Here is a 15089-nt window from a genome sequence, read left to right on the forward strand (position 1 = left end):
CACATCAGGGACTTGAACACAGATATTCTCTTACACAAGGGAAATGTATGTAATTCTGGTTTGCTATTTTCTTTTGATATTTCTTCTGGATTTTTTTTTGTGTGTGTGCCACAAATCTCAACGTTTAAGTTTTATATAGACATATATATAGAAATAGCTAATATATAAACATAAATATAGATAGAAGATAATGTATTTCAATCTTGCGCATAAATATTTGATGTGTTTCCCTTTACTTTTTAGCCAAAATTAAAGGATTTATTTCTTTTGCATCTATTCCTTTTCATCTTCTAGTATTTAGTTTATAAGGCATATTTTAACTTATCTAAATCATAACCTTATGCAATATTAAGATTGATTACAAATAAGTAAACTGTAATTTCAGAAAAATCATATCCACTATCATTTTCAGTATACCTTTTGCTGCACATATGAGTAATCTCCCCATTCTCTTTTTGACGGCTAAAGCCGAACAGTGAACAGATAAACAAGTAGAAGGAGGAAATGTGTATATACTACATGGTCGTTGATTGCTATTAGTAAAACGAAGTCAAGAGGTAATGAATGCATATGAAGGTAGTTGTAATTATAGCATAAATTTTGGAAGTCTTCCTGTAAATGTAATATAAGAGTATATGTCAGAAATAAGTGATGGAATAAGCTCATAATTTTGTGATAGAAGTGCATCCCAGTTACAGAAAACAGAGAATTCAAATAACCCAGGTTAGATGTGGTTCATCTGATTAAACTTTACTGCAGATTAATGATTTATTTAATCATTGATGAAATTACACTATGCATGTTAAGCTTGTGCTGACTGACCAAGAATATTTGTTTACCAAGTAGATGGAGATGTATTTAGAATTGCTCATGTCTCCTTTGGCAGTTGCATGGACCCAACTGTGATTATTTCTTTATGAAAACCAGCATTAAGTCACTTCATTTTGGTTTGGGTAAATTTACAAAATCATACATAAATTCATATAAATCATGGCTGTGTAAACTTTGAAATATTTTGTTGAGATTTGGCAAACTTCCAAAATAGTTTAGAAACCTCAGAAAGGATACTGTATAGGATTAAGAAGATAAACCTTTTAGGAGCCACAGATGTACAGCTTTGGGATTTATTTTTGGTCACTCTTTATGGTTAACAGCGTCAACTACACAGAGGTATAAGAACATTTAGCAAAACTGTAAGTGATTGAATCTTAAAGTATGGGAATTTACTTTTCTCACATGTGTCATACTTTCCCTCATCAATTTAGCTTGCATCTCATCTGCTGTTAAGTCATTACATTTAACACAGTTTAGACCTTTGCTTATGGGTCACAAATTTTGAGATTTTAAATTTTGCTAGGGAAGGGGACAAGATTTGTTTTGAACTAGTCTCTGCAGGCACAATGCCAACAAGGTCTTTTGCAATAATAAGATCTTCACTATAACTTAACATGAAAACACAAATGAATGAATAAGCAAGTGAATAATTGGAAGGAATGAGCTGAAATGTACAATAAAACCCTTGTGTCTCTGAGATGTCTCAGTTGGAATGCTCTGGTGTTGCAGATCACATCAGTTGAAGATGCTTCCTCATTAAAGGCTACCGGCTTTTGCAAATCTTGCCTATGAGGTTGATTACTTCATCTTTTTTTTTTTATTGTTGCTTACATTGTATTATGTGATACAGTTTTATAGGCGCTGGGGATTCCCCCCACCCCTCCCATACCCCTCCCCCCATGGTGGATTCCTCCACCTTGTTGCATAACCATAGTTCAAGTTCAGTTGAGATTCATTGCTTGCAAACACATGCCTAGCATAAAGTTCAGCGTCTTATTGTCCAGATAAGTTCAGTGGCCTCTTGGGGAGACCTTCTATGGTCTGAAGATAGGTCTAACAGAGTAAAGATCCGGTCAGTTAAAAGCCCCAACAAGGCCTCAGTATCAATATACAACATTATGGAATTAATTGACATAGTATTGGGTAAACAATATGTTAAAAATAATGCAAGTTCCATTCTTCGAAACATCTGGGTTGAGACAGTATCAATGACAGGTTTAAAAAATAACAAACAACCATACAAAAATTACAGGTTAAATCAAGGCAAACATGTGGTATCTAATCTTTTGGGATTCACTCATTTCCCTTAGCATTATAGTTTCCAGTTGTGCCCATTTAGCCACAAAGAACTGCATTTTGTTTTTTTTAATAGCTGAGTAGTATTCCATGGAGTAGATGAACCAAAGCTTTCTAATCCAATCTTCTGCTGATGGGCATTTCGGTTGCTTCCATGTTTTTGCAATTACTGATTGTGCTGCAATGAACATAGGGATGCATGTTGGTTTGTCGTAAAACAGGTGTTTTGGATATATTCCTAGGAGTGCTATTGCTGGGTCATATGGTATGCAGATTTTGAGTTGTTTGAGTGTTCTCCAGACTGACATACTATAGAGCAGTGGTTATCAAAACAGCCTGGTACTGGCACAAAGACAGAAAGGAAGATCAATGGAATAGAATAGAAGCACCAAAAGGGAACCCACACAAATACAGCCAATTAATCTTTGACAAAAAGACCAATGACAACTCAAGCAAGTGGGAAGGCCTCTTTAGTAAATGTTGTTGGGACAACTGGCTGATAGCCTGTAGAAACAAAAAGATAGACCCACATCTATCACCATACACCAAGATCCAATCTACATGGATAAAAGACCTAAACCTACATCCAGAAACCTTCAAACTCTTGCAAGAAAATGTAGGAAATACCCTGCAAGACCTAGGAGTAGGTTCCGACTTTCTAAGAAGGACACCAAAAGCAATAGCAGTTGAGAACAGAATAAACAAATGATTACTTCATCTTAAAAGTTAGATAGTCTATCTTTGTATTCCTAAAATAACTAATTTGTTTTTTGTTTTCTAAGTGTAACGGTATAGTTATAAGAATGCAGTGAGCACATGTATGGTCGCAGCCTACAGCTATTACATTTCTGCACCAATTAATTCTAAAAACTTGCAAGATAAAAACAGTCTTCTCGCTATAGAAAACATTATGGCTTCTTAAAACTGGCTAACATGAATTTACCAATTTGCTGACAGCAATAAGGAAGCTTTTTAGGCATGCCTTGACCCGATTCAATCAAGATTCTAAATTTTGTTTCAGTTTGGCCAAATAATAATATAATATATTGTAAAAGATTATTATTTTTAAGAAAAGAAAACATTTGATAATGGAATTTGAAGACATCTCTTTTACAGAATAAGATGCCATAATCAGAAGACTCATCACCAGGCATTCTGAATGTTGCAAAATGAGCTATCAAATAGTCTTCGTTTCTAAAAAGAATTACTGCCTTTAAATGCACTAAATGGCTTAAACTTGGTGCCTATATTATGCTCAGGCATTCGGTGCTCATTTTTGCCTCCATTCACTCACAGTAGCACAGAGAATAGCAATTCTCTCTGTTTCATTGTCCTTCCCTTCAAATATCCTGTTTTAAGAGATTGCAGATGCATTGAGATAAAACTGCCAGCATTATTCTAAGGACTGACAGGTTTGCTAACAACCAAATGCTCTCAGATCACTGCAGTACACTCAGATTCACCTTTGATATGAACCACATATGGCTTCAGTCCTGCTTTCCTGAATTGACTCTAATTTCCTAGTGACCAAGGTCAGATGAGTCCAGATAGGACTCAGCTGTTCCTGCCTCGCACATATGTTCCAGTATTGTTTGTAATTTATTTACTGTAATAAAAAATTAAAATGCAAATCTCAGCCAATTTCTCCTTTGTCAAGGGAGAATTTGGCATGAGATTTTTTTTCAAACTACATATCAGATACTATTACTCCTGATTTTTCACAATAAAGCAAGAGTTATTATTATAGATTTTAATATCAATATTAAAGCTAATGTAGGAAAAATTGTCCTTGTGAATTTTATTGAAAAGGAAAATTTGAATAACTCCTAAAGATTGCTGTAATACTTGGATTTTTATGAAAATTAACACAGAGATGAGTATCTTTTGAGAATTTAACTACATCCCTTTAAACATCAAGCTTCAACTAATTTTAGAAGAATTATTTATTAAGTAATAAAATGATCACGATACTTACCTTGTTAAAAAAAAGTGATGGACTGTGTCCCTAAAAAATCCTTTGTGTGATTACTTCAAGGCATTTCGAGAATTATTTTGTCTGGAAAGTTCTTACAGAATCTTGGGTGAAGTCAACTCAAATATGCATAGAATGCTTTAAAAGAGTATTCATTTTTATATTATTGATATTTTAAAATCAGTATATTTAAATTAATGTTGAAGTTTTTCCATTTGTTTCATGGAGACCTATTTCTCTCTAAAACATACTGTAAGTAATTTTGAATTGTTGCATCTAGAGGTTACATAAATATTGACAATGTTATTTTTCTGTTATCATTAGACAATTTGGCAGACTTACAAAAGCAGGCCCAATGGGCACAACACTTTCTAAAGTTTAATTTGTATCTGACAGCAAAAACATAAGTAGAGGTGAAAAACTCATTTGTGTATATAGAGTAATTTGACCAATTATGTGTGTGCACGCACACACACATTTATATATAAAACAAGATGGTTTTGTATTTGTAACATATGCTATTCTCATTAAGAGGAAAGACCTATGCAAGTGATACAGATATAACTCTTAGTAGCCTTTTGAAACATTTGGGAAAAGATATGAACTAAATTATAAAGCACTATTCTTATTTTAAAATCTAAACAGTTCTTAAATTCTGTGGGATATTTAAAAACATTGTTCTAAAATGTGTTAGTCATTTGATACTTGCAAAGAGTCAAGAACTTTCAGGTTATTAACTATATTCTGAAATTCTAGGAGAGACTAAACAAATATATCTTTCAAATCAAAGTATTAGGGAAATATGAAATACATATAATTATGTAATTTTTAGCTATATATATTAGCTATAATTAAATGTTTTTTTAAATGTACATTGTATGTTCCTTTTAAAGCACTTTTTCATCATTGTGCATTCTAAAAACTTTTCTATTTCTTACTCTTTTAAAGTTTACTCTTGACAGGATCTTTTCTTTTATCCTTTTGTTGATGTTTCATATCCCATAGAAACTGCGACTATAAGCAGGCAGTATCTTATGAACTGGTTTTATTGGTTTTGTGCTGAAGTAGCAAAAAACAAATCAGCTTACAAGCTTCAGTATTTTCAGAAAATAAATACTGCTAAACATTGACACACAAAATTCTTCCATTTTAGCATAGAAGTGTCTTAAGTGTGGCAGATTTAAAGAAAGGAGAAATAATATAAAAAGGAATTTTCTTCTAATATCCACAGTAACATACACTGAGTGAGAAAGAGGATTCTATTTACAAAAATTAAAAAGAAATGATTTTCCTTTGAATATTTTGTCTTTCATATACAGTTCATGTGATTTCTCTGAAAAATAATTTAATTTGCCTATCTGAGTTTATCTGTCTAAATTAGTATGTATGACATATTTAGATATGACATATTTAGATATTTTTACCTTTTTGTGTGATAATAATTCTTCTATACAGAGATAATACATTTGATTCTATCTGCCTTAATTTGTATTTACCCTTCTTTTTCCTTAGAATATGTTGTATTCTCATCTGTGAAAGAAAGGAGTATATCTACGTGCTATATAGTTGCCCGACTCTTCCATCTCCAGTAATTCAATGTTTATTTTATTTGGCCACACTTGATTTGGACAGATCTCTCTAGTTAGTTACTACATATTTTTCCTTAGAGGACTATTTTTGTGCCACTTTTGGTTAACTAGCTGTTTTTCTTTTTTCTTATTGGCTTTCAGTAATAGATTATTCTATACAGTCTGAAATAACAAGTTAGGCAGCTCCAGTGGCCAGGTTTGTCTTTTCCTCATTGTTCTGTTGCAGCTCTTGGTGCTCCACGTTGTGGCCGGACAACTTCAGTGAACATTTGGCTCAGGTGCTTTAGCCCCTGAGTGTGACTCCGGCAGGGCCATTAATGCGATCAGTAGCAAATCATTGAATTAAATCAGCCATTGTCACAGAATATTGAACAAAACATTTAGCAGGTAACTTCTTCAACATGCACATAATCTTCCATTTGTGATCTTTATGTCGTACTGTGACTTGGTATCTCCTACTTTCTGAGCTCATTTGATAATTTCACATTTAACATGCATAAATTTAGTGTGTTCTCACTGCTCTTTTTTATTTTTTACTAATATAAAGAGAAGAGATTTCATGTGCTTCTTAGGGACCTGTTCAAGAAGACAATAATACACTCTCCGGTTTACCACCCAGTAGCCTGCCTTCCTTCTTGTGGTTTTTGTTTTAATTTCCCCGGATGATTAGAGATCCTGATAACTTTTTTATGTGCTTGTTGGCCACTTGTATTTCTTCCTTTAAACCTTGCCTGTTTATGCCCTTTGTCCATTAATTACCTGGATTGTTTGTTTTGTTGATAAGCAGATTTTTGAGCTCTTTGTACATCCTCAATATTTATCCTCTATGAGTTGTGTGATGTACAAATATTTTCTTCCATTCTGTTGCTTGCCTCTTTTCTTTGTTGATGGTTTCATTTGCATTCTTATCTTGATGTAATCCCATTTGTTTATTTTTATCTTGATTACTTGGGTTTCCAGGGTCTTTTCTCTGCCTATGTCTTGCAGTTCCCCTAATATTTTCCTCTAGTTTTCTTGATGGAATCAGGTCATAAATTTAGAACCCTGATACATTTTGAGGTGATCTTTGGATAAGAACTAGGATAAGGGATTTATTTCAAACTTGTGCACATGTAGATTCAATTTTCCCAACACTATTTGTTGAAGAAACTGTCATTTTTTTCTGGGCTGATCTCAGTTTACTTGTCAAATATTCCTTGACTGTGGATGTGTGGATTAATTTCTAGGACTTCTGTTCAGTTTATTTGAATGTGAATTTTTCAGTTAATAAGGCTGTTATGGTTACAGCTGAACTTAACATATCTAAAAACCTAGTATTTTGATACCTCTAGCTTTGTTTTTGGTGCTTAAGGTTGCTTTAGCTATTTGTGATCTAATGTTTCCAAATAAACTTTAGCATCTTTTTTTTTTCTCTAGACCTGAGAAGTATTTGATTGGGAACACTTTGAATCTTTACATTGCTTTTAATAGTAGATGATATTAACACTAAAACACTACAAATCGATTTTTTTTCCTTTTTTATTGTCTTTTATGTCTTGCTCTAATGACTTGTAATTTTCCAACTACAGAACCTTCACATCCTTGATTAAATTTATTCCAAGACATTCATTTTTTGATCTTCAACTTGCATAGCGTCTTTCTATCGAGTTACTCTTCAGCATCTTATTTATTTTACTTTGAGAGTGAATGTACTTTCAAAGTGTTCAACTACTTCTGGTTTTATCAAAAATAAACCTTATGTTTGTTCAGACACTGTAGATCTTAGAGTGCACTACTCCATGCATGTTAAATATAAATAATCTTGATTTTAGATTTTTTTTTAAAGATTTAATTTTATTTATTTGAAAGGCCAAGTTACAGGGAAATAGAGAGAACAAGAAAGAGGAAGAGAGAGACAGAGGAATATAAAGAGAGAGAGGCATTCCATCTGCTGTTCCACTGTAGTAGAGACTTGGCAAGGCTGAAACCAAGACCAGGAGCTTCTTCCTCTTCCCCCTTTGGGTGCAGTGGCCCAAGCAATTGGGCCACCTCCACTGCTTGTCTTTAGGAGGGAGCTGGATCAGAAGTGGAACAGCCAGAGCAGGAACTGGCATCCATTTGGGAAAGCAGCACTTCTTTTTTTTTTTTTTTTTTTAAAGATTTATTTTTATTATTTTTTATTGGAAAGGCGGATATACAGAGAGGAGAGACAGAGAGGAAGATCTTCCATCCGATGATTCACTCCCCAAGTGAGCCGCAACGGGCCGATACTATGCCGATCCGAAGCCAGGAGCCTCTTCCGGGTCTCCCACGCGGGTGCAGGGTCCCAAAGCCTTGGGCCGTCCTCAACTGCTTTCCCAGGCCACAGGCAGGGAGCTGGAAGGGAAGCGGGGCTGCCGGGATTAGAACCGGCGCCCATATGGGATCCCGGGCGTGCAAGGCGAGGACTTAACCACTTGCGCCACCGCGCCGGGCCCCGGGAAAGCAGCACTTCTAACAGTGGCTTAGCTAGCTATGCTTCAGCATCAAGCATTACATATAATTATTTTTAAATCAAGTAATATTAAACTATCTGAATTTTATAGAATCACTTATTCCCCCGGGATACATGCTAATAGAAAATTTATACTATTTCTCCTGCTTTCTTGAGATGATGAATGATGCTATTATTATTCTGATATTATTGCATAAAATTATTTGTATTTACAGTTTTGAGCATGGTGTTTTGACATGAATGCGTTGCAGAATGATCTCAGTCAAATTAAATCATGTATCCTCACTTCGTCTTCTTTCTTGTATAAGCACTTATGACCTACACTCAGAACATACAGTAGAGTTTAACTAACTGTAGTCACCAGGCCAAGTGAAATAACTTGAACACAGAGACACAAAACTGCACAATTTACTTACATATGGGATCAAAAATTCAACTCAAAAACAAGAGCAGAATGATTTAAGGGACAAAGGAGTCAGAAAAATGGAAAATCATCTATTAGAGGAACTCTGAATTATTGATTATTCTCTCTGTGACATTTTAAAACATTTCTAACACTCCTCATTGACATTTGCAGATGCTCAAATCACCTCACCTTTGAAAACTCATTTCTAAGCTACATGTATTCTGTTTTACTGACTTGTGTCTGGCTTCTTCAGAGGCATATGTTAAAGTTTTTTTTTTTTTTCACTGCTAACTTAAATCGACTTTCCCCACGTCTTTTCTTAATTCAGTTTGTTGTCTTTCATCCATATTTTCAAAAGGTATTATGTATTGGCCCGTATTGTGATGAAGTGTGCAAAGCCACTGCTTTTGATACTGGTATCACGTGAGCTGCCCGTGTATCCCAGGTGCTCCACTTCAAGTCCAACTCCTTGCTGATGTGCAGGAGCCGCTTCTGCATCTCCTGTGCCAGGGCAGCGTCCCCAGGCTAATGTTCTTTCAAAACAAATAAGTAAATCTGTGGGTTTTTTTTTTAAATTTACTTATTTTATTGGAAAGTCAGATATACAGAGAAGAGGAGAGACAGAGTGCAAGATTTTCCATCTCCTGATTCACTCCCCACCAAAACGGCCGCAACGGTCCGAGCTGCGCAGATCTGGAGCCAGGAGCCAGGATCTTCTTCTGGGTTTCCCACGCAGGTGCAGGGTCCCAAGACCTTGGGCCGTCCTCGACTGCTTTCCGATGCTACAAGCAAGGAATTCGAACAGAAGCGGGGCTGCCGGTGAAAGAACTGGCACCCATATTTGATCCCTGTGCTTGCAAAGCGAGGACTATAGCCACTAGGCTATCACATTGGGCCCAATCTCTGGTTTTTTGTTTTTGTTTTTGCCTTCTTCATACAGACTTTTTCATATATTCAAGGCACAAGATTTGTTTTGTAACCTGCAATGTGGTACCCACAGAAGTTAGACTCCTGTCTTTCCACAGCAATAAGTAGAGATCATTCTGTGATGGGAGGTTATTTTTAAAACATGGCTGCCAGGTCTGTAATAAGGTGAATTCTGGTTTGTGAACTAGCAAAAAGACTTTAAAAAAAAGATTGATATCTCAAAAAGACAACAGAAGAACTTGTAATTATGAAGTTTCTGGAGTAAATGATGTCAGAAAGAGAAGGGAAAGTCCCTCTGGGCATTGGAAGGCAGGAGGTAGGAAAACGGGAGCTTAGGAGACTTTTCTGAAGTTAATGCGATGGATGGGACTGTTAATGCCACCTTAGTCATCACTTAACTATCATTTTCTAACACTGCATTCCTTGATATTTTGTGGCCCAGAAAGAGTACTTTCTTCAAAATTATTCTACACATCAAGTTCATGTTGTCAAGTATATGCTATGTTGTTTGCTCTCTCTCAACATGGAATGATCTCAAGCTCTTTTATTGCGTATTTGACATAGATTCAGTCCTTATTTATTTAGGCATTTTGGTCCCTCAAGGGATTGCTTTATACCTTCTGTACCTTGGGTTTTTCCCATGCTTCCTATGCAAAATATTTTGTTAAAGGTGTCTTTCAATGTTTCTCTGAAGATTTTCATTTTTTCTTGGCATATTTTAATTTTCTGATTATGTGATCTTTCAAGTGAGTGCATATAGGTGATTTTGTACTCTGTGCATTATCTCTCACCTCTTTGAAGAATTTATGTTATTTTGTTTGTGTTAGTCTTTATATTTCAGGTGAAAAAAAAAACCTTCAAAATTTTGTCCTTGAACGTTTGATCATGTTTAGTGGATTTAAAAAAGACGTACTACAAACTCTAAATGTTTAACTATATCGTAAGCTTAATGATATATTTGTATTTATAAAGAATTTTATAATCTTAGTTTTTTCTAACAGAATATGTTATATCATTTAATTTTATTGTCAGAATAGTGCCATAATTTTGATAAGATATATGTTATTTATTTGGATGGAATAGTGACAGAGAGAGGGAGAGATACAAAAAGGGAACTAGTCACTCCCCAGGTGTTCATAATGTCCAGGGGTTTCATCAGGATCCTCTACCGGATGGCAAGGCACCAAGCATTTTGGCTGTATTCTGCTGCCTTTCCAGGTGCACCAGTAAGGACCTATGTATGAAGCAAACCTTTTGGGAATTGAACCAGTACCTTGATATGGGGTGCTGCACCCACTAAACAACTATGCCAGCACCATAGTTTTGTTAGCAATGCAGTGCACATAGCTTTTAGTGGCAGTAGCAGTAATATTTTATTTATAAACAATACATGTAGAAATGAAAATAAACTTGAGTTGCAAAAATGATTGCCTATCTGTTTGAAAATAGTTTTGAATCTTGATAACAGTACAATCAAAAAGATGAGTATCATCCTTTTATGTACAGCAACAGTTTTGTTCTTTTGTGTAAAAATTAAATGAAGAGAAGTTTCTCATTTGAGTTTTCAATAAAGAGTTATACCTTCAGCTTGGTATATGACTCTGTTATGCTTTACTGGAGCTTTCTGAATAAATTTATCTCTTTATTCAGTAGTGAAATTGTAGTAAAAAGTGTAAAAGTTTTGAGAGTTAAATTGGACCAAAGATAAGTATCATATTCTTTCACTTATATGTGATAGCTAACTTTTTTTAAAAAATTTAAGGTAAAAACAAAAATGATGAAATAAATCACAGAATTAGTGGTGCTGCAAATAAGATGTATGTTTTACAAGGCTTAGCAATTGTAGCTTTAATAATCTGTGGCTATTTTAAAATTTGAGTGGATTTGCAACTCTTCATTTGATTACACTTGCTTATATACATGCTAAACTAGTGACTTTGTATATTTATTTGTTGGACTGTATTTAGTGGAATATTGAACTTTTAACTACAATGTAAATTAAAATAGTATTGCAAAATTAACATCTAAAATATTAGGCTAAACTCCAAAAACTATGGAAATTTATTGGTCCAAGTTAGGTAAATTTGAATTAAGCTGTATGGTAGTCTTGTGATTGTCTACAAGTAGGTCTATGGTGACCAGTTGGAACCTTGTCATCTTTACTAATAACTATGTCTAAGTGGAAAGATTGGATGCTCATTAATAACACTTCTCCTTATCTCTTCATCTATACCTCTAACGAATTTTTGGATATTCTTCACTACGTCATGGTAAAATGACTTAGGGAAAACAAATGATCTTACAGTGTCAGCTTGTGCTCAGTGTCTGTCTCTTTCTAATTTAATGTTATGGTATGCAAAATAAAATAAACATGATGCGCATGTAAGATATAGCACAATAGATTTTCTACTAAATCTTATTCATATATTTTTCTTTATTATTTATTGCTTCACTGATTTGTATTGTTGAATAAGAGGGCATTCTCAGTTGACCTACTAAATATGTGTACTATTCCTGGAAAAATGATGAGACAGAGCCATGATAATGATGTTATACAGAATTTAGTATTTTTTAAAAATGTGTATATCACTACAATTCATAACATAATTATAAGAAGACATAAATAAATTGAATGGAATTGATTCTGTCTGAATTTATAGGCATATCAAATATTCAGTATTATCTATCTTTTCATCAAAATGTGTTTTATTTTTCCCCAGAAATCAAAAATCTCCACGTATGACAAAATGTGGGCCTTTATGAGCAGCAGGAGGCAGTCAGTGCTCGTGAAAAGCAATGAAGAAGGAATCCAGCGAGTCCTCACCTCTGATTATGCCTTCTTAATGGAGTCAACAACCATTGAGTTTGTTACCCAGCGGAACTGTAACCTGACACAAATTGGCGGCCTTATAGACTCCAAGGGTTACGGCGTTGGCACTCCCATGGGTAGGTTATATGTCAACCACTTGCTCCTTGTTCATTCATCTTAGTTGTGCTGAAAAGATGAGGAAGAAATGCTTCACATAAGAATGCACTATTTAGAATTTTGTTTTTACCAAATGTATTTTATTTTGTGACCCTCTGTTGCTATAGGTTAACAATTGGAACAAAGGATTTTAAATACATAAGGACAAAGAAAAGCTGATTTATGTTAAAATAATCCATAACAATTTACTCTATCAATATTGAAAACCCTACAATTAACTGAAAGAACATTCCTTTCTCAATCTTTAATTTAAAACAGTTTATGAATAGTTTTATTCTATACTTATATATTATTTCATAATTTATTTTTTCATATGTGTCATTCTTAAGATTGTACTTTATTTACACATTTAACTAAAAATTAGCCGCAGTTGTAGCTATGTTGGTTACTTTGCCTCATTTCTAGGAAGACAGAATTATAAGACTATCTACAAATTTCAGATTTAAACCATTTGATTGCCAGGATTTATTATCTTGAATCTCTTTTCTTATATGATAGTAATGTATTTTGTATCATAAAAATGGGATGAAAAATATGTATAAATTAATAATTGCTTGCTAAATATAGCAAAATAAAATACGTTCTGTAAAGGCAGGAGGCAGATGATCCTCAAGTCTCCACACAGTTGTCACTTCCTTTTGACCTCACCTACTGCTTCTCAGGCACATTTTGAGTGAACTGCATTGGAATCGGAAGAACCAGGACTTAATCCCACAATGTGATACACCAAGTGGGCGTCCCAGGCCTAACCTGCTATGCCATGATGACCATCCCAAATAAAATTTTTGTGTACACCTTGTCAAAACCTTAACCTTGAGATTTTTCTTCCCTTTATTTTCTTTCATCTTTTGTGAGTATAATACACCAATGTATTTCTGTCACTAGAGATGGCTAGGACAGAGATTCTGTCAGTTATAAGGAAAAAATCTGAGCTGTGAGATCAAGATCAGTAATAAACCAACAGCAAACTTGAATGAAGAGGCTAAATGGCTTGCCAGCATCTCAGCAAAGAACTTAGGATTGTCTTCATTCTGTGTGGAATTTCTAGTGGACAGGTCCAGCATGCCACACCCACACTTCCCCCTGCCTCTACTGGGGTATTGCTTGTGGAAGCCTTTCTTATCATAGAATTTGTTAAAATACCTTTTGGTGTCTTATCATGGCAATGTTAGTATAAGGCACAGTAGGTGCCCTGGAGCTAGTCATGGAAGATTTCCCCTACAATGACCTCAGGGGCGGGTCTGGAATCCATTTACAAAATTAATGGACATTGAAAGCACATTTTAAGTAAATGTAAATGATAAATACGGGGCTGCTTCCAAGGAAAACTGTTTTCTTTGTTTTCTTGTTCAACTACACAAACTTTCTATTTTTTCCTCACTTTCACGCTTCTTAGACCTAGGCTAATTGGTATCTGCTTTTATTCCTGACATTAGAACTCTCTGTCTCCCTTGCTTGTGTTGATGGAATGATTGATAAAAATAAAATCAAATACTATACTGCACAAATTAAAAAGGCATTACAATGTGTAGGAAATAATATTTAGAAATGAAAGCTAAGAGTTGAGTTAGTTTTAAAGAAGTTTTCTATTATATTTTCCTGGAGTCATATAAGAAACAACTTTTGATCATTTTTTAAATTCCAGATGTTGCTAAAATTATCACAAATTTTACTGGAAAACAAACAAACAAAAAAGCCAAAAACTTGCCAAACAACAAAAATTCAGTGCATTTCAAAATACAAATAGATAAATTTTTAGAAATTTTTATTTTTCATGATGCAGTCCAGAGCCAAAGGCATTTCTCCTTCTACTCTTTCAATTCCTTCTCCACCACCACTGTTTTCCCCCATACTATGACAACAGCATAGTTCTTCGGCAACAGTCACAAGTCCATCATTCTGCTATTTAAGTGTATCATGATATTATGAGTACAGATAATGGCAGAAAGTCCAGGATTGTATTGTCAGATATTTAACAGTTTCATTGGGAGTAGTCCTTTTGTTCAGGAGTAGAGATGCACATTGCAATGCAGTTTCACTTCTGGCAATGTGTTTGTCTCCATTATAATTATCCTGGATGAATATGTAGATATATAAATATACCCATCTATGTATCTGTTGATCTTGAATTTTGTATGAAGGTTGCCTGATATTAGACAGAACACATAATTATCACTCCTTTAGGATTAGCTCATTTTACATGGCATAATGGTCTCTAGATGGCACCAATTTGTTGTAAATGGTAGATTTTCATTCTTTTTAATTGCTGAGTATTATTCTGTAGAGTAGATATACCACAATTTCTTTATGAATTCCTCTTTCAACAGTCACTTTGGTTGTTTCCATATTTTTGCTATTGTAGACTATGCTGCTATAAATATAGGTTTATAGGTCACTTTCTCAGATGCAGATTCTATTTCATTTGGATGTATTCCCAGAAGTGGGATGGCTGGAACATATGGTATATCAATTTTCAGTTCTCTTGGCACTCTCCATTAGCACATACAAATAACTCCATGGCTGGGTAACTTATAAATATAGTCCCCTTTAAAAAAGAGTAGAGAGGAATTTTAAATACCTTGGAATAAATCTAACAAACACATGTG

The 15089-nt window shown here is 34.4% G+C and overlaps 1 protein-coding gene across 3 annotated transcripts in view; it reads left to right on the forward strand.

Moving 5' to 3' along the window:
• The window catches only part of GRIK2 (glutamate ionotropic receptor kainate type subunit 2), a 577027-nt gene that overhangs the window by 535990 nt on the left and 25948 nt on the right, over positions 1–15089 (forward strand). For all 3 annotated transcript variants that reach the window (XM_040983826.1, XM_040983827.1, XM_040983829.1), the window contains exon 14: positions 12218–12443. In XM_040983826.1, the coding sequence (XP_040839760.1) occupies positions 12218–12443 (226 nt within the window). The remainder of the gene's footprint in view (positions 1–12217; positions 12444–15089) is intronic.

This window comes from Ochotona curzoniae, unplaced genomic scaffold (assembly GCF_017591425.1).
Source record: "Ochotona curzoniae isolate NIBS_2020 unplaced genomic scaffold, NIBS_Ocur_1.0 contig_3819, whole genome shotgun sequence".
Lineage (NCBI taxonomy): Eukaryota > Metazoa > Chordata > Mammalia > Lagomorpha > Ochotonidae > Ochotona > Ochotona curzoniae.